This window comes from Cryptomeria japonica, chromosome 4 (assembly GCF_030272615.1).
Source record: "Cryptomeria japonica chromosome 4, Sugi_1.0, whole genome shotgun sequence".
Taxonomy (NCBI): domain Eukaryota; kingdom Viridiplantae; phylum Streptophyta; class Pinopsida; order Cupressales; family Cupressaceae; genus Cryptomeria; species Cryptomeria japonica.
The window spans coordinates 125,100,633-125,127,300 of record NC_081408.1 but is presented as its reverse complement, the minus strand read 5'-3'; the positions used below and the strand labels follow the sequence as shown (position 1 = coordinate 125,127,300).

General features: G+C 39.3%; 1 protein-coding gene across 4 annotated transcripts in view; it reads left to right on the top strand.

The window, feature by feature from the left end:
- Positions 1-26,668, top strand: part of LOC131074124 (uncharacterized) — a 106,483-nt gene that overhangs the window by 45,483 nt on the left and 34,332 nt on the right. For all 4 annotated transcript variants that reach the window (XM_059219613.1, XM_058010683.2, XM_059219612.1 and 1 more), the window contains exons 10-12: positions 6,434-6,472; positions 6,669-6,724; positions 8,521-8,671. In XM_059219613.1, coding sequence (XP_059075596.1) covers positions 6,434-6,472; positions 6,669-6,724; positions 8,521-8,671 — 246 coding nt within the window. The remainder of the gene's footprint in view (positions 1-6,433; positions 6,473-6,668; positions 6,725-8,520; positions 8,672-26,668) is intronic.

Genomic DNA, 26,668 nt, shown 5'->3' with positions numbered 1-26,668 from the left:
GAAAACAGGACCCAATGTGAGTTGACTAGACCACAAGTATTTGTCATTTGGCTATTTGCAATTCGATGCAAAACTCAAAAGATGTTCATATTTTCTATATTCTTGCTGCTGTTATTTTAATTCCTTGGTTAGTCACTGTTTTGTCTCTTAACTTAATTACCATGCTTAATCTTTTAACTGGCTTATTAAATTCATTTTCTTTTGTAATTGCTGTTCATGTCTTAATGATAATTGCTGTGCATTATTGCTGCTCCACTGTCTTAAATTAAATTGCTGCATGTAAACCTATATTTCTCCTTTGTTCATTGTGAAATCACCACTCTAAACAAACATTAATTGTTGCTATCTTTACCATGATTATTGTTATTATTTAATAACATATAATCGCTGCTTTTCTCTATTACCTTCATCATTGTCTCTTTGTCTTAATTATCTTCTTAATTTAACGTCTTAAGAGAGCATATGAGTTTCTGCTTGTCTAAAGAAAATCGACCATTAATTGTTGCTGCACTTCTTAATATATTGGCTGCTCCTTTAATGCTTCCTTATATGTACTTAATCATTGCCATTATAGACTTATTAATTTCTGCCTTAGATTGCTTTGTCTTGGATGCCATTAACATCTTTATGATAAAGTGTGAACGTTATCATCAATGCCGTATACTTAAATTGGATGAGGTCGGCGACCTTCAAGAACTTGTAAGTGCTTCCCTTTGTGAACTAATACCAACCAATGGTTGGCAATTTCAGTTATAAATATAGACCTTTGTCTTGACTAAATGAAAGTGGAGTCAACCACCTTTGGATTTTAGTTTAATACACATTGCAAATGTCGTTGGACAGCTCCTTAGTCTTGAATAAAATACTTTATGTGCTATTTCTTCAAGTGAGTGCATCATCTTCTTAATCATCAGCCACTTTCATTGATGAGGATAATTCTTAAGTCGTTTTCTCATTTTCTTTATCATCTTTTGCATTTATATTTGCATTAGAAGGCACATCAAATGATTTTCAACAACATTCATATATATTTCATAGCATCATATGCCACCCATTATATCATCATGACAATAACTCTCCTTTGTCATCAATGATAACAATCTTGCCGACAATCTCATCCATGCTTGACATCTTGACATCAATGACAAACAATTCCAACACCATTGACTTACTTATGGTCATCCAGGGACATTAATAGAATCCTTTCATTCATTTTCCTTGTTTACAAGTTACAAATAAAAAAAAGAGCTGGAAACAAGAGCGAAACATTTGACATCAATGCAAATGAGAAATAGCTAAATCACATCAGTCTGCAAATGATGATATTCTAAACCATCATCACTGCTTGGAATGATTACCACCACCAACCAGTTGATAACAAAATAAAACATATCATTTAAAAACTTAAAAGTAAGCTGAGATGTGGAAATCGAAAGTCGGATCCTACTTATAATATCACTGCTAAAAGTAAGGTTAAATATGGAAACTGAAGGTCTAATAATACTTAGAGCCATTTGAATGTTTTTTCCGACACCTTTTCCCACAAAAAGTATCAAAATGATCTTGACTGCTTTTCAGATCCAAATCTTTAAAAAAAATTGTTTAATGACTTTTCCTAACATGAAAACCACCATACTGCTAGAATAGTATCATCATGGCATCTTAGAGGTAGAATCTCTCCATGATCTGTTTATCACTTCTGTGCCATAGTCTCATCGACACCCTTTCTGTTGATTTAGGCTGCATGATCAAATTGAACATCAGAATCATAGGGGATCTTTGTGTTTCTGTCTATTGGAAATATGGAATTGGGAAAATCTCAGGGATGGGTTGCCATTTGGGTGCTGAGTGCACAAAGGCATTCAATTTTATTTCTTTGATGTTGTTTCCTACAAATTAATATGACAAAACAAATTTTTTCAAGAGCTTCTGTCCTTCATTCCATGATTTTAATCAGTTTTTGGTTGTTTTCACTACCGGCCACAAATTGTTTGATGCATGCCAACAATTTTTGATTTGTATTGGCTAGATTAGCGTTTTTGGGGCTATGGTGATTTAGTTTCTCAATGATAATTTGATGATCGTGATTGGGATTTGAGCAATTTACTTGATGCCACTAATAGAATAATTTTGAATTGTAATTTTATGGACTGACATGCTTGTGGATGGTTTGCACTGAATGATGAGTTTCCAGACAACCGACGACTCAAATAATTGCTCGGAAAGATGGATAATCAACCCACTCATGGATTGAAAAAGCGGTCGTTCGTGGAAGGACTGAGATCCTCTCTCAGGAAGAAGATGAAGATTGTCCCTCCTACCTTGTACGAGGACACATATAACCAAGCCATGGACCTTTGTAATATTCCCACTAATTTTTCTTTATTTCTTTTTATATCAATATCACATTCACACCAATCACCCGTTAGGGTTAGAATAATGAAATCCAAACAATTGGAAGGAACCCTACACTTTCTGATCACCGAGAGCCCAGACTAGGAGGGTGAGAGCATATGGTAGTAGGGGATCGTTAGAGATAAACTGCTGAACTGCTGAAATACAATAACGGGTGGCAAGCCAGCCACTTTTGCTTATCCAATGGGAAAGCAAAGAACTTGGCAGTAAACCAACCAAGAGAACAATACTTCAAACACAAATCACTCTACCGCAATATTTCAGTGGGATGACTGAATTACAAAACTACTCAACTTGACCGCTTATCATTACAACCAATATCACTCAACCGCTTATGCAGCGGGAGGACTGAATTACAAAATATCTGATATAGGTGGCAAGCCAACCTCTTCCACTTTTCAGCGGGATATGAAGAATACAATCTTGAACAGTTAGTAGTACTACTACTTAACCTTATAATAGAGAGGAAAGAGAGAGTAGAAGTATATTGCTGAACACATGAGATAATGATCATCAAACTAACTCAATACCAAAAACAGCAGGCTGGAAATGCATAACTAGCAACCCATAAACTCACTAAATTGCTCATATCTCATTCAAATCTCCCTCAATTCACCCCAAATCACTCCCAAACCAACACTAGACAAGCAGCAACTAAGAACAAACCAAAGAAGAGCTACCAAACACTTAAAAACCCACGCATCCCAATGCACTCACCAAAACCCACGCCTAGCTAGAATATTTCGATTTGCAATATAAAATCTAAAACGCAAAATATGGTGCTGCAAACTTACAAGATATATCGCCAATAGCATAAAGACGGTTTGAGCCAGTGCCCAGAATGACCAGTCGCTCAGGCAGGGAGGTATGATCGAAAACTTGCTTCAGCCACAGGGAAACCAACAACTCCAGAAAACACACCACACTTCGAAAATACTGAAATATGCACTGAAAATGTCACAAGAATACACCACTCAGCTAGGTACTATATCTCAAGTACGAAACTGGTAATACTAGGAAGCCGCATTCCGAAGCTTCAAAGTTCATACGCCAATTCGACATCATAACGATGCAATTTTTCGAGATGCCAAAATGAGAGCCCAAGGCTCATATTTATAACTTCATGCTCCCCCAAATTCAAATGCAAATGGCGCCCAAACTCAACTCAAACTCCTTTCATTTCATTTCAAGTCTCCACCCAACATGGCGCCCACTTCCCTTCTTCCCAGGCAAAGTTCGAACTTTACCTTTGGTGACGTTTTTTGCAACATAAAAAATATAAAACATGAGATGTTTTATCCTTCCAAATTGCCACCAAATATTACGCCATTGACTTAGGAGAATAACACATTGATATCAGATAATTATTTTTCCCTAAGTCATCCTCAATACATTTAATCAGTAAATACAAATATTTAAATATTAAACCTTAGAACAAGGAAATAATATTTAATAAAATCACTTATGACTCTCATACTGATCATCAACAAAACCAGGATGAAGTTGAGTAAAGAAGACCATAGAATTGCTGCAGGATCAGGACCCCGTCTACTACCAAAAATAGAAATGCTCCAAACTGCCACTTCCTAAAAATAGTAAGTCATGAATTACTCCTCTGAAAAGCATGATCTTCGCACCCAGGGACAGAGCATGGAAAGCTCAGTAAGACAACATCATCCAAACAGCCAAACCCTAACTTACTAAAAATAGTAAGTTCTCACTTCACCAACGTTTGAAGCCCTAATTTTCCATTCCACATAGACTATGGGTCTCCGGAATAGGCCAATGGACCACTGAAAGCACATCATTGAGAAGGGGACATTACAAGAGAGGAAACATCAAGAAGGAGAACACGAAATTTCACGTGGAAAACCCTTTCGGGTAAAAAACCACCGCACACAATAGCTTTCATTAACAAAATGGGTAACAACCTAGATTACACAAGTGAGCATCAACTCATTGAGAGCACCGACCCTCTTAGAAGCACCAACTCAATCCAGCTGAAGCACCAACTCAAATGCACAACTTAAAAAAAAAAAACTTTTCAGAATCCACTCAGCACTTCAAACTTCAAACAAAAGTTACACAACACTTCCTGAAATGGTTTATGACTTCTTATCTCAGCACATTGAAAAAGAATTGGTTCCATAGCAGTATTACTTCTCTGATACAACAGCAACTGCTCTGTAATGTGAGGCAACTAGAGGTGTTCTTAAATAATACTTATTTCTCCGCACTGTCACTTGAAGACCATGCACCGATCGTAGCTTATCCCAATCAAGTCGTATTTTCATTACAAACACACTTATTCTCCATGAAGTCTCTGCTGTATATAATGTCTCCAACACAGAATCGCATTTATATGTCAACATACATTCTTCCCCTTTAGTCTCTAAAAAAAAACACAATAGATGCAGTCGCCAAAACTCTATATAATTTTTTTTATCTGAGATTTGGCACAAATAGAGGATATATTCACGATTTCCCAATCACCATGTCACATTTGCATGAAAAACTACAATTGTTTTTTTTAAAACACATTTATTTTTAATACAAAAATAGACCACGCAATCCTGGAAATAGTCATCTTTTGTCAAAACATTTTTCCCAGCATAAACTCAGAAATGCAATGCAATAGAAAGCGTTTTTCATCAGCGAATACCATCTCTTCTTCAAAGTAGTCTCACCAAAAGAAATAACAGCCCGATAACAGAATGACACGTCTTAAAACAGAGATAACAAAAAAACGTAGACCTCTCCAACCACTATATCTTCAAAAAGAATCTGTCAGTTCATAAAGATGTTATAAATGTTTGAAGCCAACTAACTCCAAAGCGTTACAACTCTGCAGGTCATCGCACCTAAGAAGGATTAAAGAAAACGTTTCTGACACAAAAACGCCTATCATTAAAATCTGACATCGCTGACCCGCCATTTGTAAGCTATCGCAGCCCATGAATAAGGTGAATCAACATGCCTTTAAAAGTCAACCTTCAAATGCTGAGATGGCTTATAAGATGACTAAGCAGTTGAAGTGGACAAGTGGCCAGCTCAAGCAGACAACCAAGTAGTTCAAGCACATAACCAAGTAGCTTAAGTACACAACCAAGTAGCTCAATTAGGTAGCCATGAAGCTCAAGCACACAACCAAGTAGCTCAAGCACACAATCAAGTAGCTCAACCAAGAAGCCAAGTAGCTCAAGCACACAACCAAGAAGTTGATGAAAAACTGATGAATAATCAGCAGCTTGACTAGTATTTCATTCCAATTCTCTTAACAACAAACCTTTGACATCAATGACAAAATAATCAACATTTTGTTTTTAGATCCTCTATTTTGTGGTTTGAAGAAGAAGGGAACACCCTGAAGTCAAATGCTTCTCCTTGACTCCATGAATGGAGACAAGAAACTATGAATATGAGGAATTCAAATGCTTTTTCTGTAATCACTTGATTTGATGAAAACATTTGACAACCCTTTCTAGGTTCTCAGCAGGCATACGAGTATTAGGGTCAGAATTTTCATAAATTTTATTATGAACATAAGAGATGACCTTAAGCGTGTGAGGGTTAATGCATGCAAATGCAGGATTTCTTCAAAAACAAAAATGTCTTCATTTTTACAATTAGTAACTGCATGAAACTAATTTTTAATTTAGTTTTAATATATATATTCATTTTCTATTTGTTTAAATGCCCATCTCGAGTTCACCCATGTAATTTTGTTTGAAATACTTCATCTGTGAAACTTTGACAATTCTCTTATTCTATTTCATAGAGCGCTGCTGACTTATTTTAGGAAGCCAGATCCTTTGGAATACAATTGCTCAATTTTTTGTCAGTTGCCTTCTCAATATTATTTACGGAGCATTAGTTCCTGTGGTAGAAACATTCATGTCAATGTATTGTCAATACTTTCCATCTTCTCTGGGTTGAATGTTTAGAGTTTCATGTGCTATTGACTTGTTGGACTTTTTCCAATTCTTGTTTATATTCTGATGCATGATTCATTTTCCAGGATGGAAGAAATGACATTTGTATTGGATCCATACCCCAGGTGAGTGTTCGCCACCATTTTTATGTGCTAAACTGATGGGTGTTTGTCACTATTCTTTGTGTACTTATTTTACACTTGCTTACAGATGGATGCTTGACAAGTTTTTTTGTACAAAACCACATTTCCATTTTAATATTTTTTATGGGAAATTTTTTTAAATCATAGAATATTTATTATTAATTTTCTGTCTTTTCAGCTTGACTTTGCAGTGACAATGGCAGCATTAATTGGTGTGCCTTTTCCTTTCGGAAGGTGAGAAATGTCGAGCAATCTTTTAGAGATGGCAGCTTTAATTTATTGTTTTTTGATTTTGTGCCTTGTTGGAAAAAGAAGTACCATGAGTCAGCTACATTTCTCAGCTAGATAGCCATTTATCTGTTTTTGTACGTAATTGACGACGCCATATTATACCAAGAAGTTGAGACTATCAAATACAGATGTTTCTTATTTGCTAAAATTGATAAAATGAGATTTTATTTCTCTTAAAAAAAAACTGTTTGAAATTAACTATTAGAGATCTATAAATAAATTTTGGTAACGATACTAATTTAGAGTTCTTACCTTGAGTTATTGATTTTGAGCTGTTTGTGATTAAGAGACTTGACCCTTTCTGTCTGCTCACTTTCAATCTGAAGACCATATAATTTTTTTTGGCAGAAAATCTTAATATTTCTGTCACAAGGTGAATAAGTGGGGGGCATATGTGGCATGCTTTCCCTTACTCTATGGAATCGCAAATCTGAAGCATGTTTTTGTGCACGCTTTATCTAGGGCATTTCTCAGAAAGTCTACTTATTTGTATATCCTGGCTGAAATACAATTTTCAGCAATAAACTTAATCTTGAATCTAACCTTCACCAAGCAGTAGCAAACACTTGATTTCGAAATTTCAAGGCTAAGAGATTTCTAAACCAGGGATGATCAGCCCCTCCAATATTATAGCATTTTGATAAACTATGGTTCCAGAAGCGTCTTCTGTTTTCTCATCAGCAGCAAAAAGATTTAAGCACATTAAACTAGTATGAGTGCTTAAAATTTCTATTTGCCTTCAAAATCAGATTCTCCTTTATGTATTGCCATTTTTGAATTACATAACTTTGGCCATTAAACCTGACTGCTTCTTGGTGAATCTGTACATTTGAAATCTTTTCCTTCCAGTTGTTTCTTCCTACCATTGACTGATCATGTTATGCATTCACTTAGTGGGCCACTAAATATTTCCAAATATGAAGAATGGTATATTTGAGGGCTGTTCTGTTTGGATGGATAAAAAAATTGTGAATTGACCAATGGTCTGAAAGGTTTTATGTAGTGTCCGTTTGCTTGAAAAATAATTTACTAATAGTACAGGTTTCTGAAACTAGACGTTGATCTTTTCTTTCAACTATAAAGTGCTTTGGTTTCCACTTGTTATGCCAAGGATGGTTAATTCAGGAGTAAGTAGGTTATTTTCTATTATGAAGTCTACATGTTGTTCAGCTTCCTGTTTTATTACTTGGTGGCAAATTATTTATGGGCCGCCTTTAATGCAGCGTTGAAGCTTGTATCACATTCTTACGATTTTTGACTTTTGTAATTCTTGAGTGCACCCCTTAATCCTTACACCACAACCTTGTTAAACTTGCTATAGTTATTTTGGTCAGGGAATTCGAACCCAGGTTACACTCTAGTGCCTCTATTACAGTTGCATTGCAACCCCTTGTATTTCTTTGGAATCCTGCTTTTTATTATTTTGGATGAAGTTGTGTAATCAGTAATCATCTGTCAAAATGAAATAGTGATCTCCAGAAGGCTAGAAACTTATGTCCATTTGTTAGTGCCCTTTCAGATTTGAGCTTTCTTACTGTTCTCACACCATAAAGAAGTAAATTACATATGGCTACTATAAATGTGAGGGACACAATGATGCAAACTGTTCTATAGCTAGATTAGTAGTTGATATTTTTCTATTCCAGACTTTTGATTTTTAGCAATACAAGTTCAATCAGCTGTAAGTATTTTAATATCTAGAATTAACATAAGTTCTGCTGAAACTGTTGCTTTTGCAGTGTTGGACGTGTGAACCCAGAGCTTTATGGTTTAGTTGCAGGAACATGGTCTGAACCGAATGATGTTGTTGATGATAACTCTAGCACCTGTTTGAAGCTGCAAAGATGGATGGAACACTATACAGATGTTATGTGTATTAATAGTTGGCAGGCAAATTTCGTAACCTTGTTTTAGTTGTACAGTTTACATATAGAAAAAGGGTTTAAAAGAATGTTATTAATTCTTCAGTTCTTAGATGAATTAAGTGGTGGATTTGCTCATCTTTGGAACTTTAAGTAGCATTCCTGAAATGCTGGCAGCTGGAGTTTTTGAGTCCAGCATTAGCATAATATATATAACTCCAATTTTTATTGTTGGCCATTTGGTGGAATTGATTATGTGTTGCTTTGATGTATTGTCAGTGATGCCAACACTAGCTGTTTGGATGCTTTACCGGCACCCTTCTGGTCCTGGTAGGTTAAGTGGTTTCTAGTTAACTTGGATCCGGCATGATCTAGTAAGCTCCGGTATAGTTTGGTGATGGAATTGACTTGTTCATGATACTTATACTCATATTTGGTCAGTTGGTTTTGGTCTAGTGATCGGATGCTATCCTGCTTGCTTAGAAGATTGGTTTCTGGTTCCGGCAAGGGTTTCACCGACTGAGTTTTTGGTGGAGATCTTTGATACATTGCATAAGTTGTGTTTGTTAGTGGCAATATTGTACGCAAATAAAACTAGTTAATTAAGTCATAATTGTTTTTGTTAGTTGGGCATCCAAGAGATGGTAGTTACCGTGCGACGGTTGGCACTCGCACCCTCTTGGCATCTTTATATACTTCCGAATGTAACTTGTAGACATGATGATGAATGGAATAACATCTCTTATATTTTATCTGATATCTATGGCATTATTATTCTGCATTACGTGTTGTATCTGTCTGTTCTAAACCGTTCACCCAGGGGGTAAACATCTGGCGCCATTGCCAAAATTTATCCGGAGCACGGGAGTATACTACATGGCACACGGATAATGGGACAACCATTGGCCGAAGGGACAAGTAGTAACCCGGACGAAGAACCTGAAGAACTATTCGAGGGAGAGAAAGCACTTACGAAGGATTTTTCGTGCATCCTCCAAGTGGTGATTGAAACACACGTGCGAAGGGAAGCCACCACCGAGGATGTTCCTGAGGACGCTGTCTGGAGTGCACTTGGGGTAAGCCCGACGGTAAACTGGTTGATGAGCAATCTGCCCAGCCTCCTGGCACAAGCATTTTTGGCTCTCCCGGTAAACTGGTTGATGAGCAATCTGCCCAGCCTCCTGGCACAGGCATTTTTGGCTCTCCAAAGCCGCAGGGAAGAGACCTACCAGGAGAACCGACCCCAGCAAATCCTACGGGAGTTTCACAAGTGCCAAGAGGAGCGCAATGAAACGACCGAGGGATGAATAATCCATGAATGTATACGGGCTGAGAAGAATAAAAGAACACCCCACTGTAGTGGCATACATTGTATACCAGGGATGAATTAATAAAAGTGTTCTTTTCAATATGATGCCTTGTTCTATTGCATAAAGAGAATTTGAATTAATGCCCAATTTGCTAAATAAAGACAAAAATAAGAAGGAATACATTGGGGACTCTGAAGCCGCCCAACGAGCATTAATTCTCGAGCAACAAGTAGAGCGAAGGAGAAGATTTAAGAGGATTACCGAGGAAGGAAGCCGTGGAAATGGCAACAATGGTTCTGGCGAGGGCTAGGTTTCCACACTAATAGAAACCACCAGGAAACTTTTGGGAGACCTTTCCCTAACATTGGTCGGTGACGGGAGTAAGGTAGAGCCGTACACGCCATACAAAGGTGTTGAGACCAGGAGGGAAGACGAGACAGAGACCGAGGACAGAGAGGCTGAGGATACCGGTGTGACCGAAGGTGTCGGGAGGACACAAGGTCACGGTAGTAGAAACAATCTGTTTGGGACAAGCTCATCAAAACCCGATGGTCAGAGTAACTTGGTGGGACCCAACGGACCAAATCTCGGTGGAGTACCTTCGGGAGGACAAGTGCCTGGGGGAGGAGTTCCTGGAGGATTAAATTTGAGTTCCAGAGGGCAGACCAGGCCGCCGCCAAGAAATGTAATGGCGAATCGGCAAAAACTATCGAAGTTCACCGGAGATGGGAAAGAAGACCCTGTATGACACTGTTGTACATGTGAGACAATCTGGTCGGCCAATGGTGTGGCCGACAGGGCTGAATGGGTGGTTCAATTTCCCGCCACACTATGAGGAGTAGCCATCGATTAGTACTCAGACGCTGACAAAACCTCACTGACAACTTGGGATGCATTGCACAAAGCCTTCGAAAATGAGTTTCGACTCCTTAGAGATGATAATGAAATTGTAGCGGAAATTTTGAGCACCAAACAAGGGAAAGGTGAGACCATCCGCGCATATAGCCGACGCCTCAAGGAATTATTGGGAAGGATGGATAATCAGCTCGGAGACGGGTTAAAGAAAAGATGGTTTGTGGAAGGTCTGAAATCATCACTCAAGAAAATTGAAACTTGTACCCCCCACGTCCTACGACGATGCCTATAATCGGGCAATGGACCTGGGAAGTGAAGGGAAGACGTCCAGGAAAAAGAAAGACAGATCCTCTAAAGAGGAGGACTCCGATGGAAGTAGCAACGATGAGGGGTCGAGTAAAAAGGTGCAAGCCCTTCAAAAAGATATGCACCGCATGATGGAGTTCAAGAGCATGAAGGGGAGCACCAACAAAAATGAGGAAGTATGGTGCGTAGAATGTAAGGAGGAAGGTCACACAAAAGGCTCTTGTCCAAAAAAGGCCTTCTACGATATTTGCCAAGTGTTGGGACATTCTACCAAAGAATGTCCCTACAACATGAAGACACGCGGGAACCAAGTGCTCTTTACCTAGGAGCAGCCGCCAGCGACAGCAGGCACATCGCAGCCCCAAGCCAATACCACGACATCGTCTGACGGTTACATAGGTAATCGAAGGGGAGGAAGAGGCAACAATAATAATAGCAATAATCAAGGTCGGATATAGTATGATACCAAGGGACGACCGATGATTCAGTGTCGGGCATGCAACCAGTGGGGACACTTTGCGCGGGACTGCCAGAAAGAGGAGGCATCACAACACTTGTGCAGATGGTGTGGTCCTGGAGACCACGACGAGACAAATTGCCCCAAGCTAGGGGTTAACCTCCTCAACATTGAGAAGACTGGTGCAAGTGCAAGTGTCATTGGCATTGGCATTGATTCATCTAATGTCAATGTCAATGATGAGGAGGAGGATGAGGATGACGAGTTAGAGAATCCATTTGATGATCAAACTTTAAATTGTTAAAAGTTGAAACAATGATACTTGAATATTTTATCATTTTGATATTAAACTTGATGTATATGATGCTGTTATGGTATGATCATGATGCTATGATTACAAGTTTATGTTGGTTTTGTTGTTTATATGATGCTATGTGACATGCTAATCTTAATTCATGCTTATAGGCTGCATATATATATATATATAATTTACATGTTTTTGTACTAACGAACCCAAATGAACCCAAACCCCTTTTCAAAATTTTGCCTTACCGATGTACCGGTTCTTCGAACCTAAACCGGTGCCCGAACCCGAACTGGCAACCTAGATAAAAATTAAAATTACCAGCTTTTCTAAATTTGATACAAACTTAACATGGTATCAAAGCCAGCCTAAGGAAAAGATCAGATCAGATTTATAAAAACGAGATTATCCCTCTACTATTGTCTTCAAAATCATCTCCTATCAACATCAAGATGGTGAATGGGATTAGAGTTGAAGACAGACTCAAAGGAGCATCTAATTTCGTTCCTTGGAATTTCAGAATCATGCTTGCCTTAAGTGGAAACGAATTAGATGGATTTGTGAAGAAAGCCATACTAGAACCAGAAGAAAAAGATGAAAAGATTGAATGGATGAAAAAAAACAACAAAGCAATGAAAATGCTTGTTGACTCGGTAAAGGATCATATTGTGCCAATCATCTCCAAGATGGAGACTGCCTACCTATGGCATGTTCAAATCATTAGAGAACATGTATGAGATAAACAACACAAGTCGAGCTCTTGCTCTAAAGCAACAACTCCATCATGTCAAGATGACAAAAGGCGAATCAATCACCTATACTTCATGAGGATCACTGAACTAAAAGATCAACTCTCTACTATTGGACACACAATAGAGAGCAAAGAGTTAACCATATTGGCACTAAATGGTCTACCACCCTCATGGGAGGCATTCATTCATGGGATAAGCGCAAGATCAAAGCTTCCTAAGTTTGATCGATTAAAGCAAGATTGCATTCAAGAAGAGTCAAGATTGATTACAAGAGGCATTGGCCAAAATACCATAAATGAAGACATTCATGTTCTTACCTCATTCCTCAAAGAAGAAGGGTAAGAAAGGACACTTCAAGAGGAAGAAAGACAAAGAATCCAATGGTGCTTCTACATCCAAAAGAAGGAAGGATATGTCAAAAGTCCAATGTTTCAGATGTGACAAATATGGTCACTATGCCATGAAATGTCCTACCAGGACTGTGCCTTAGGCTTCCATTGTACATGTTGGTGAAACCCTTCCTCAAGGAGATTCAGATGGATTCATTTTCTATTCAGCTCTTTCAAGTCATGTGGTTACCGATCACAACACTTGGATAATTGATAGTGGGGCATCACGCCACATCACCGGATTTAGAGAACATCTAGATAACTTGGTGTAGAAAACTTAAAATGAGAAAGTAACCATTGGAGATGACTCTAGCTATTCAGTGAAAGGAGTTGGGACCTCTACTCTACAACTAAATTCAGGCATTTCCATACAATTGACTGATGTATTATTCGTACCAGGAATTAAGCGAAACTTGGTCTCCATATCAGCCTTGGAAGACAAAGGATATCGAATTGCATTCATGGATGACAAAGTTCTTGCATGGCCCAAGAAGACAAACATCAAGAAGGCTCAAGTCTTAGGAGTTTGCCATGGATGTCTCTATCAACTTTGCGCTCCTCCTCAAGCACTAATTCATGATTCTTCAAACACTTGCGAGATTTGGCATAGAAGATTGGGTCATCTTCAATTCCGTGCTCTACCTTCGATGGAAAAGATGGTGATAGGACTTCCCAAACTTAACCAAGAACATGAAGGAACTTGTAAAAGATGTGCTTTGGGGAAGAACACTAAAGTTACTTTTCATAATAGTGAAAGTAGATCTAAATATGTTTTAGAGCTTATTCATTCAGATTTATATGGCCCTATGTCAGTAGCTTCTTTGGATGGGTTCTTGTACTATGTTATTTTCATTGATGATTATTCTAGGAAAACTTGGATATATTTTTTGAAAAGTAAAGAATCTGATGAAGTACTATCAAGGTTTAAGGAATTCAAAGCCCTAGTAGAAAATATGTCAAGGAAAAGAATCAAAACCTTAAGATTTGATAATGGAGGAGGTATACCTCTAGTAACTTTCGAAACTTTTGTATTGATGCTGGGATTAAGAGGGAGTTTAGTGTTCCCTATAATCCTTGACGAAATGGTGTGGCAGAAAGAAAAAATAGAACCATTGTAGAGGCAGCCAAAGCATGATACATGATCAAAATCTTCAAACTTCCTTTTGGGCAGAAGCTTCTAGAACTGCCGTTTATATTCAAAACAGATGTCCTCATAGCATTTTGGGAAACAAAACACCCAAAGAAGTATTCACAAGAGTGAAGCTTGATATAAGCCACTTGAGAATCTTTGGTTGCCCAGTATACATACACATACCCAAAGATAAAAGATCAAAACTAGAACCTTCAGGCAAGAAGGGAATTTTTTGAAGGGTACAGTGAAACATCAAAAACTTATAGAATCTATATTCCAGGACAAAAATTGATTGAGTTAAGTAGGGATGTAATCTTTGAAGAAGATTTGCATTCAGAAAATCCAAGGACATCCATGAGATAGACATTGAAGATCAAGAGCCTCCTCAAAGTATGGAAGAAGACCATACTCCTGAGATTCAGAGGGAGACTCATGAACTTGTAGAAGATGTTAATCCAAATGAACCCTTGGATCTTACTGATGGGCCTAGAGACATTGTTGTAAACTGAAAAAGACCTCTTTGGGCAAGGAAAATGATGCAAGAGGCTGAAGGTTTTGCAGCCTGTTGACGTGTATTTTGTACACTATCAAACACAGAATAAAATACCCAAGGGTACCTTATCCTCTCTTGAATAAAGCCTCTGATTGCTGAAGATATCACGGAAAAGGATCAATCAGGATGACTTCAAGGTTCTTGTATGTAGGGTCTCTACGTGTGGATAAGCTCTCTGTGGTATGATGTGATTTGCTGGAATCACAAGGGGACTTACACTTGATGATTGAACTTCTGATTTGCTTTGAATATTGCTGGAACACAGGATTTCACTAGCTTTGATTTGAAGAAAAGGGAAAAAGACGAGGGCGAGGACAGGATCTAATTCTAATACTAAGAATGTAGGAGCAATGAATGATCTTTGATGAAATTCTAACTAAGTCTTGTTTTGACATCGCAGGACCATCTCCACAAGGTTAGTGCGATCTTCAAAGGAAAGCTTTATGATGTTCAAATCATCACTGTAGGCATAGACACCATCAGGTTGATGCATATCAATGAAGAAGTGATAATTGAAGTTAAGCTTAAGCTGAATGATTCCAGTTGACTACACAAGGCAAGTCTGCAATCAACAAACTGCTAGTAGTATGGATATACGAATTCCACCATCAATCAAGCACATTTCTTCCACTCATCTAATAACATGAAATCAAATACGAGAAGTATAGAGACCATGCAAATTGTCGAATCGACCCATAAATTTCACCATTTCTTCAATGAAGTTACAAGTCTTTTACAACAACATCTTGGCAACAATCTTTGCCTTCTCTCTCTACTCTACTCTAATTGCTATTCTATCAACTAGCTAATCACCTTCTAACTACTCTCTATCTGTCTTCTAACTGCTTCCAACTATATTCTCTTATCTATATATCCTTTACAAAATGAAGAGTTGGGGTTTATATAGTGCCCATAATACAATTCGATGGCTGAGATCAATTCGAGATCAATGGCCAAGATTTTACAATGAAAACCCTAATTAGGGTTTGTTACAACCATTACATAACATTTAATGCTCGACCAATGAAATAATTGTATTGCTTGGACACATGTCCTCTCTGGAAAATTCCACCAATGGATAGCCGGGGTAGTGTTGACGTGTATTTTGTACACAATCATACACAGAATAAAATACCATTAGGCATCTTATCCTCTCTTGAGAAAATAGTCTCTAACTGCTGAAGATCTGCAAAAAGGATCAGTTAGGTGGACTCCAAGGTTCTTTTAGTGGGGTCTCCACGTGTGGACAAGCTTTTTTAGTGGTATGATGTGATTTGCTGTTTCCTTCAAGGCTTCTTACGGATTCAATAGTTCGAAGGTTTTACTAATCTAAAAGGAACTTTTCAAAAAAAAAGGAAAAAAGGACAGGGTTTGAGTAAATCTAATCTAGTCTAATCCTATGAACGACTTAGCATGAATGAGATTTGGCAAGACTCAACCAATTTCAATTTTGCCATAAGATAACAACTCAACTGAAATTAGTGCGATCTTCTAAGGTAATAATGGTGTTCAATGCATCAAAGACCAAGGACACTACTACGAAGGTACATATCCTAGATGCGAAAATGCTTGAAGGCTAAGGACTCAAAACGTTTTCCAGTCGACCACGCAAGGCGTTCCTACAATCAGCAAGAAGCTAGTGGTTTGGATTACGAATCCTACCAAATATCAAACCTCACACTTAGTCTTTCAAATTAACAAACTACTTTGATTGAGCGTGATTCAAGTACATCCAACAACCATGAAGATAACTCAAGAAACTTGCAACAAAACACCATAACTTCAATATTTTATTGATTTCCAAGTCATCATATACAACAATTGCTTGAACTTCTCTCTTCAAGACTCAATCTTGCTACAAAATAAAAATTGCTTACAACTTCAACTCTATTTCTCTATTGACTATTCTGTTACAAATGAAATGAAAAATGGGGGTATAAATAGCATCCCCAATTACAATGAAAGGTCCAGATTGAAAGTAAATCAATGGACAAGATCATGACACCTAAACCCTAATTAGGGTTTGTTACAAATGACCTCCTTTTTACTGAACAATATTAAATACATAGCCAAATATTAAATTTGGCACAAAAATCTAGGAGGTATCAGCCAATGAGAATTAAGATGTCATGTCATCTGTAACAACCTTTCATCTAGAATCTTATTCCCCTTCCAATTCTCTTTCTTAGCATATGCAATGAATTTTGTCACAATTCCTTCGATTTCTGTGCTTGGAATCTCGGGAAGATTCTTGATACTCTCTTCTAAGTGGATAACCTGATCAAATGCATCTAGAAGAGCTGTGTCCCAGGTAGGTTCAAGTTCCTTAGTTCTATCAATTAGGAGCATGGTGGCATACATCTGATCATACTGCTCATCTGTAACATCTGCGTCCTTGCGAAAGATGATCTTGATTCTATCTTCAAATTCTTGTAAATCCACATCTGTCTCGACCTCGATCCTTCTGCCAAGAATGGTACGAAGTACCTCAAATACTCTGTCCTGGATCGGATTGATCACCTCCTCAACTTGACCACATCTAACATTGATGTCCTCAAAGAGAACACTCTTTATATGGAGTAAGGTCGACCACTGAAACAAACTGTGAGAATCGCCTTCCAAGATCTTCTCTTGTGCTAAAATTCTTCTGGATGTATGTCTTATAACTTTCAAGACAGGAATGACAACGTCCTTGGTGTGGGCAAATGCAGCTACTGTTGCCATCAGTCTGTGGATTATCTCAAGGACTTGGATAGCCTGGTGGGTGATCTTCGACATCCTTGTAATAAACTCAATGGCCACCGTGTGAGATCTATCCATCCAATTACATGTACGCTGGACCATATTCCTGAATCTTTCTGCTTCATTGATTGATTGAAGGGGCAATGCCTGCAATGGTGATCTAACTGGATCCTGACGTCCCAAAGGTTCATTGATGTGACTGAAATATGTCCTCCATGCACCGACCTCTTTCTCAAGCTTTCTATTCTTTTCTACTTCTTCTCTAAATTTATCCTTCAATGCCTCAAATGTGTCGGTGGCATCATCTAAAGTCTGCTCTGCTGTGGATGGTCCTAACTCAATAGTCTGTATATGATAGTCCTCTGCTAGGATCTCACCCTCATATTTGTCTGCTGCCGGTGTAGCTATCTGCAGTTTTCTAGATCCAGTCTCATCTCGAATCATCTTGGACATCTTTGTAGCCTTCTTCTTCTCTGTTGTCTTATGTGAACGTCCAACAAGGCTCTCTAGATCGATTGCACTGTCCTCGTCCTCAATTACGATCACCTTAGTCAATCTTTCCTTCAACCAATCTGGGATATTTGATCTTGTCTCTTGAACTTGAATTTCTTTGTGTACTACTTCTTCTTGTCTGGGAGGAGATGTTACTTCATTATCTTCTTCTAAATCATAGTCTTGGAGAGATCCATCGGATGAAACATGCTGTGCCTGTTCTTCCTCCTGCCTGCCATTCTGTACCATTGATTCCATGGATTCTTCCACTCGAACTGTTCTGTCTTCTGGCCTGGAAGAAATACCTGGTGTCTGATCTTTGTTGGCACCTTGCTTTTTCTTGGAAGGTTCTTTCTTTTCTGATCTTTCCTTTCTCTTTGAACCTCTCGAATGGAGATTGCCCTCACTGGCACATCGAAGGTTACCTTCACCTGAATTCCTAGGATTAGGATTGCCCTCACTAACACTGGCTCCACCTTCGGCTGGTTTCTCTTCCAAAGTAAAAGACATGGCTATGCCTTGTTCTCTCAACTTCTGGTGCTGAACATCTACCCATCTGCGAGTACAAGACAAGACTGGTGCCATCAATCCATCTAAATCTACGGCCTCGGGCTCATTCCAATTTAAACTTATTGTCTTGCTTTCTCTATCATATGAAGATTGGATGTGCCTGCCGTTGTCCTGAGCTTGGTCGGCCACTCTGTAAATCTTACATTTCCTGATGAAATCCAAAGGCAATCTAGAATGTATCTTTCGTTTCACTTCGAGATCATCTAGGAGATTCATCATAAAATCTTCAATCTGGTATTCATGTCTAAATCTTCTACCGACTGTCTCCTCTAAATGTCCATGAGGATCAAAACTATTCCTCCAAGCAAAAGATGAAAAAGGATACAAGGCTAACTCCCTCTCTGCATCATCCATGGCTGAGACATTGGGACATACCTCAACTGAATTACCCAAAATAATAGGTACCTGAACTCCATTCTGATGTCTGTGTCTGAATGCCTTCACATATGCTGCCAACTGCCTTGTTACTTCAAGTAACACAATCCTGTCTGTCGGGTATCTCGGCAACATGTATGGGGGTAAAGGACATCCATACACTCTAATGTAAGTGAACTTGGGAAACTGAATGAACCAAGCACCGTACCTCTTGATTAATTCCTGGGCATCCTGAGATAATCTGTTGTGAATCCCTCCTTGCAACGTCCTTGTGATGTTCATCGTGAAAGTATCATTGATTAACTTGTAGTTCTTCCCTGGTGGATGATGCAAGTAGGTATAGGATTCACAAACTCTGACCTCGCCGGGTCCTCTTCCAATCACTCCTCTGTGAGGTAGTCCTGCGTACTCAACGCTCCTGATTAAGGCATAGATGACATATGAACTCATGTGGAAGGACTTAGTGGCCCTGAGTCTTCTCAACTGTACGTCTAAGCAATGGCTAATTATCCTAGCCCAATGTATTGTACCCTTCCCTTGAACAATCACCTGGATGAAATAAAACATCCATTTCTCAAAATAGAAGGCATGAGGTGCTCCTGTGACTCTGTTGAGCATGGTGATCAAATCTCTATACTCCTCTTGGAAATCAATCCTGTGCGGTGTGTTCGGTACTTTGCTCAGACGGGGACGACTCTTGAGTAGCCAGTTCTTGTTGATTATGCTTAGACAAGCATCTGGATCATCATCGTACACTGATCTGGCTCCTTCAATGCTCTTGTATATCCTGTCCCTGTGCTCTGGAAGATGGAAGGCTTCACTTATGGCCTCCTCTGAAAGGTACGCCAAAATGTTTCCCTCATTGGACACAATTGTCCTGGACTGTGGATTGTAATGACGGGCACACTCGATCATCAACTCGTGACACTGAATGGCTGGAGGAAAACCGGCCGCCTTAATGATGCCACTTTCTATTATTCGCCGGGCGACAGGTGATGGCTTGCCGATGTAAGGGACCTCTCGGAACTTCTTCGTGTTAAAGTTCCCCAAGTTTGTATCTCCAATGTTGCTCCACTTGGACACGATCTTGGTCTCCACTTCTTCGGTCTTCTGATCTTCTTTCATGAGGGCCGAGCGACTGGTGGATGCTCCCGCCTTTGGGGTCGCCATACCTACACAACATTTCACTATAAGAAATAGATTTTGCAATAAATAACGTAAATAAGAGAGATAGATTTTAGGAAACCTCATGATAAGTCCCTAGAGTTATCATGTCCTAAAATACAACGATTGAGCTAAGAGATTTAAAGAATCAAAATTTCAAAATTTGAAATATGACGATGAATGAATAAAACAATAACAATAAATCGCCATACCTCGATAGAGAGCTAACTCTAGAATGCAAAAAACAAAATTCGCCTAGGCAAAATTGAGGTATAAAGATAATCTTCAATATGATCCCCTCAAAATTGACTTCGCCACCTCTGGAGAGAATGTGATCTTCAATTTCGCATTAATAAATCACCAAGTCTTTAGCAAGTTCGCCTTAGGCGTGGTCTTGGATGGATCTTCAAATTCGTACTTCGGCGTGGTCTTCAAGTTCGCCTTGGACGTGGTTTCAAATGAACCTTCAAACTCGCACCATCTTTGGTTTGGAATCGCACTATCTTTGATAGCTAAGCGCGCCACCCTTGGATGAATGAAACTTGCGCCACCTTGGATGATATTCGCACTATCTTTGAACACACTTAACACTTCCCTTCGTCTTCCTTAATTCGCATGTAGAGAGGTAAAATAATGATGTGAAAATAATAGCTTTCACCCCCCTATATATATAGCGCTCTCAACGATTTATCTCTTTGGCCGACTTGATGAAATATAACAATTTCAAACGATTTTTAAATGATTTGCAATGACATAACAAGGCCGACTTCCATATATGAGCGCTCCAATCGATTTTTCTTTTTTTTAATTAATTAATTAATTACTAATGCCTTGCGTTTTTTAATTGCAAATTTCGATTTTTTTTAAATAAGGCAAAAATAACTAATAAATGTTTAACGCCACATTAAATGCCAATAAAAATGGATTTTAATTTTTTTAAATTGATTTAGCATTTAAGGAAATTCGAATTGTTTAATTTGGCGCCAAAAATATGAAAATGAAAGGGACGTACCTCATCGCTCTGGTCCCTTGGAGAGGGACAGGAGCGATCCATGATTTTGGTCTAGATTCTTGCGTTTTTAACGTTCAATTCCTTCATTTTCACGTCCCAAATCAATCATTTGGTGGTCCTTCTAACTTGGATCTCTTCTTTGTGCGAGCAAGTGCGTCCCATGACCATTATCGCCCTGGTCCCTTGGAGAGGGACAGGAGCGATCTTCATGTTTTTGCATTCACCTTGCGTCCTTTGACCTTCGAAATATCATTGCTTGTGTCCTTTGCGCTTATTTCCACTTGCTTTTGCAAGGTACCTTCGATGTTATAAGGATCATCGCCCTTGTCCCTTGGAGAGGGACAGGAGCGATCCACATGTTTTCCTTGGTCTTGGCGATTTTAAACTTCGATCTCTTTTGCAATGTCTTTCAAACGTTGTCCTTCGCCTTACCTAACCTTGCTTCGCTTTGATCTTTGAAGGGACGGGAGTGTTTTAATAGCATCGCCTTGGTCCTTGTCCAAAGGACAGGAGCGATCTTGATTTTTTCACGTTCAATATGCATTTTTGACCTTCGATCCTTCATTGTGATGTTTTCCAAACGCCGTCCTTTGTCTTGCTTAACCTCGCCTTGCTTCGATTTTGGAGGAATATGAGCGCTTTTGATAGGATCGCCCTGGTCCTTGTCCAAAGGACAGGAGCGATGTGGGGCCTTTACACCATTCGGCGATGTTTGGACGTTCAAAACTCTTGTTTATCACCTTGTTGTCATACCATGGACCCTCCAGAACATTGCAATGTTTTGTCCTTACGTAAATTTTGCATGAAATGGGCAATGCATCTAACATCGCCCTGGTCCCTTCCTGAGGGACAGGAGCGAAGTTCATCATCATGTGCTTGTTCTTGTTTGTACCAACTTGCAATCAACTTCATTGCGTGAAATGACGTCCTTTCGACCTTCTTGGTTGCTCGAAACTTGTTTGCCTTTTGAAATCTACGCCATTATGTAGATATCGCTCTGGTCCCTTGCCAAAGGACAGGAGCGATCTAGGTCTTTAGAGTGCAAATCCTTCCATGTGATGACCCTTGTAACGTTGAGCTTGGTGGAAATGCCTTGAAATGTCCTCGCCACCTTTTGTCCTGGCTTGGATCGGTCTTGAACCTTGGAGGGACGACCTTGGACTTGAGAGGGACGTATCTTCACCATTGTATCGCCCTGGTCCCTTGGAGAGGGACAGGAGCGATCCTTCCCTTGTGGCCTTCATCTTACTTTGCCATGCTCTAAGTTTATATTCAACGGACTCGTCCTTCTTCCCTCCATTCGTTCATGCCTTGACATCATTTGTAACTTTGCAAGAAGAGCAATTATATCAAAAATCGCTCTGGTCCCTTCCTGAGGGACAGGAGCGAACTAGGCATTTAGCACTGGTATGGATGTCCCAAAAATCTTCAATTTATATTCAATGCATTCAGCTCATGCTTTCCCTTGTTTTTGAACGTAAACTTGCCTTGACCCTTGTCTGGATTTTGCAAAATGGAGGAAATCGCTCTAGTCCCTGGGAGAGGGACGAGAGCTACAAGGTACCTCGCCCTGGTCCCTTGGAGAGGGACAGGAGCGATTTAGTCAACATAGGTCATTTTCCTTCGTTTTTGTATCTCAAATTATATTCATTTGGCAAAGCATCTTCCCTTGGACGTCCTCAAATTGCTAAGTCATTAAAATCTTGCAAGGATGAGGTGAAATTTGATTCGTAGCTCCGGTCCTTCACTGAGGGACAGGAGCGATTTTCCTCCTGGAGGCATTTCTGTGCTCATGAAAATCTTCAATTTATATTCAAATGAAAGATCTTGTCGTTCTCCATCACTTCAAACGTAAACTTCGTCTGGACTCTGCAAGGACAATGAGATTTTTGAAAATGAGCTCCCGTCCTTCACTGAGGGACAGGAGCGATTTTGCTCCTACAGGCCAAAATAACAAGAATTTTCACATTTTAACACTTCACGAGGCGAAAACAAATCAATTCCAATGCCCAGGATCAAACTTCAAAAAAGTCAAAATTTGGTCAAAATATTCAATCAGACAAAAATTCATATTGACGGTCATCATTTAGACAAGTTTAAGCTCTGCATGAACATTCCAATTGAAAATTAGACCATTTTGGCGAATTCATTGCATTCAAAATTTTGCATTCTAGAAAAGAAGCTCAAAAAGCTCTCAAAAATGACTGGATTTTGGCTTGAAAAGGCAAAATTTAAAACCCTAAGGCTTGGCCCTAAATCCAGGCGACTAACTAACTAACAAAACCCTAAAAACGAAAGCGAAAACGAACAAAAAAACAAGCAAAAAGAGGGGGTCCCCATTTGCGATGGGGCGATGTGTGAAAACGTCACAACATCTGGCGACACCACTGAGAAATGTTGCAAAACATTTGGGAATCAATCCTTCTAAAGGAAGACTCAGAAAACCTCCCTCAACAAATCTAGGAGTTAAGAAACACTTACAAGAAGAGACCATCATATTGAGACAAAGTATCAAGTCCACAGTTACCCATGTGTGTGCAAATGCATTAATTCCCCTCGACAAGACAATCATGATCTTCAGGTTCCCCTGTGATAAGCTACATGGTTCGTCTAAACTCCAAAAGCATCCTGGATAGAGCCTCGCTGCCAGTCAGACGTCCATAGTCCCGACGAGGTTATCGCCGCAAGCTCACGAACATTGCTCCATTGCCAGTCAGGCGTCTATAGCCCCGATGGAGTTACTCGTAAATTCCCTTTAGCCAATCTGATATTTCCTCTTAGCTCATTTCTTTTCTTTTAATTTTTCTCATTTTTTCATCTTTTCTTTTGATACTGCTTTTCAGTTTTGTCAATTCTTTGGCTCGTGAGTAATGAAACTCACTAGGGTTTGAGGATTGCGGTGGCGCTGAAGCTAGACTTTAGATTTTTCACTGATCACAGCTTCGCCTGTAAACCATAATGACTCGGAGATTATAAGTATGTGAAAATATAATAACTGAAGGACAGAATACGTGAGTTCAATAAGCTAACCTACTTCAATGCAAATACGTCCTGACTCAAAGCTTCATTAAAAGAAACTCCCTTAGTAATTCCAAAAGACCTCATGATTTTCCAAATGCATCCAACAATCCAGCAGGAAGTCAGAGCGTAATATAACAAAATCACCCAATGTCAAATGGATACCCCTCAGGACACAAAAACGACTAACCTAAAAGCAAAAGCACCTAAACTAAGAAAAACAAAAGGCAAACCAACGCGAGAAAAACAAACAAACGGAAAACGACGAAAGCAAACTAAACTAGCTATGTACAAGGGAAGGCCTCGGCATTTTAGGATTGGAAATAGTGTTTGAGATATCTCCCATTGACAGGCAACGGAATGTCCTCTCCAGTTAAAGTCTGCAATCTAAATGCGTTTTCTCCCAATATCTCTGAAATTTGATAAGGACCTTTCCAAAGCTTATCGAACTTATCATGTTCTCCTCTTTTCTCATGAGCTTTGTCCCAATACAGGACGAGATCCGAAATTCGGAACGCCTTGACTCTTGCTTGTCGATCAAACCATCTCTTCACCACTCCTTGGTGTTTAGCAAAGTTATCCAGTGCTTGATCTCTTTTCTCTTCTAGGTTCATCAACTGTGTCAACCTGGCCTGCACTGCATCAGTGTCTTCCATGTACTCCTGAATGAATCTCAAGGTTGGAATCCTGAGTTGCATGGGGAAGACTGGGTCCTGACCATAGACTAGAAAATAAGGCGAAATGCCTAATGCGTTCTTTGTTCTGATTCTGTCTGCCCATAAAGCAAATCTCAACTGGGTGTGCCATTCTCTGGGGCTTCTCTCTATTAATTTCTTGATAACACTGAGCAAATTTTTGTTTGTAGATTCTGCTAATCCATTGCCCTGAGGATAATAATTTGATGAAAACTTGAGGGTTATTCCGTACTCAAAAACCCAATTTGAGAATCTCAATGATGTGAATGCCGATCCATTATCGCAAACCAACGCATAGGGACATCCAAACCTTGTGATTATGTTCTCTTCTAGAAACTTGATTACAACTTCAGTAGAACAAACCTTAAGTGCCTGTGCCTCTGACCATCTGGTACAATAATCTGTAGCTGTAATGATGTACTTGTGTTGTGCTGAGGATGCGGGATTGATGACACCAATAAAGTCCATTCCCCATTTCGCAAATGGCCTGGCTTCAATCACGGGATTCAGTGGCATGGCAGGATTTCTCTCTCTTATAGCTGCGACTTGACATGTGTGGCAAGTCTTAATGTGATTGAATGTATCTTTAAAAAGCGTAGGCCAATAATATCCTGCTCTCAGGATCTGGTGAGCTGTGGCGAGGTTGGCTCCATGTCCGGTTCCAAACTTGGAATGGAAATGTTCAATTATCTGCTTTGCTTCGTCTTTGCCAACACACCTCAGGTATACTCCTTCATAATTTTTCCGGTATAGAACAGATCCTTGAAGCACGTAATGTTGACACTTTAACCTTAATGCTCTCTTTTGTGTAGGTGTCATCTGAGCAGGACATCTGTGATTAAGCAAATATGTCACAATGTCTTTGTACCATTCATCAGGTGTGACATCTTCTAATTCATAAATTTGTTGGACTAATCCTGGCCCATCTATTGCTAATGTCTGCGCCAAAGCTTGTCCTCGGACCAGTTTCATGGGCTGTATCTCAATATCAAATTCTTGGATAATGGCGACCCACTTTCCTCTTCTCTCTCCTAATTCATTTTGCATGAGAAGAGTCTTGACTGCCGCATCAGGCACTATTGCATAAATCTTGGCTCTCAGGAGGTAATGTCTGAATTTTTTAACTGCCTTTACTAATGCATATGCTTGCTTTTCAACATTTGGATATCTTAATTCTGCGTCTTTCAACGGGGTGCTCATGAAAGCAATGGGATTTTCATCCCTCTCTTCACTTCTTTGGGTGAGAATGGCGGCACAAGTGTATTCGGAGGCGAAGGAATATAAATAAAATGGTTTGAGATAATCAGGACTAATCAAGACTGGCGCCTCCATAATTGCGGTCTTTATTTCTTCAAATGCCCTTCTGGCTTGTGGAGTCCACTCGACCTTTGCATCTTTCTTTAACATTTCATTCAATGGCCTGACAATCTCGGCAAATCCAGTAATGAATTTTCGGACGAAGTTGATTTTGCCAAAAAATGATTTGAGCTCTTTCTTACTTGCTGGCAAATTGATAGTAGATATGGCCTTCACCCTTTCAGGATCAATAGATATTCCTTTCTCTGAAATGACATGTCCTAAAAGCTTTCCTTCTGTGACTCCAAATATGCATTTCTTTGGATTAAGGGAGACACCGTATCTTCTACATCTTTGGAAGACTCTTCTCAAATCTTCCACATGATCTTCTCTCTGTCTGGAAAAAACTGTGATATCATCCATATATATAATAATGCTTTTACCAATTAAATCTCTGAAAGCGATATCCATAGCTCTCTGGAATGTGGCCCCGGCGTTTATGAGTCCAAAAGGCATTCTCTTATAGGCAAATGTTCCCCATTTGGTGGTGAAAGCAGTCTTTATTCGATCTTCCGGTTCGACTAGGACTTGATTGTATCCTGA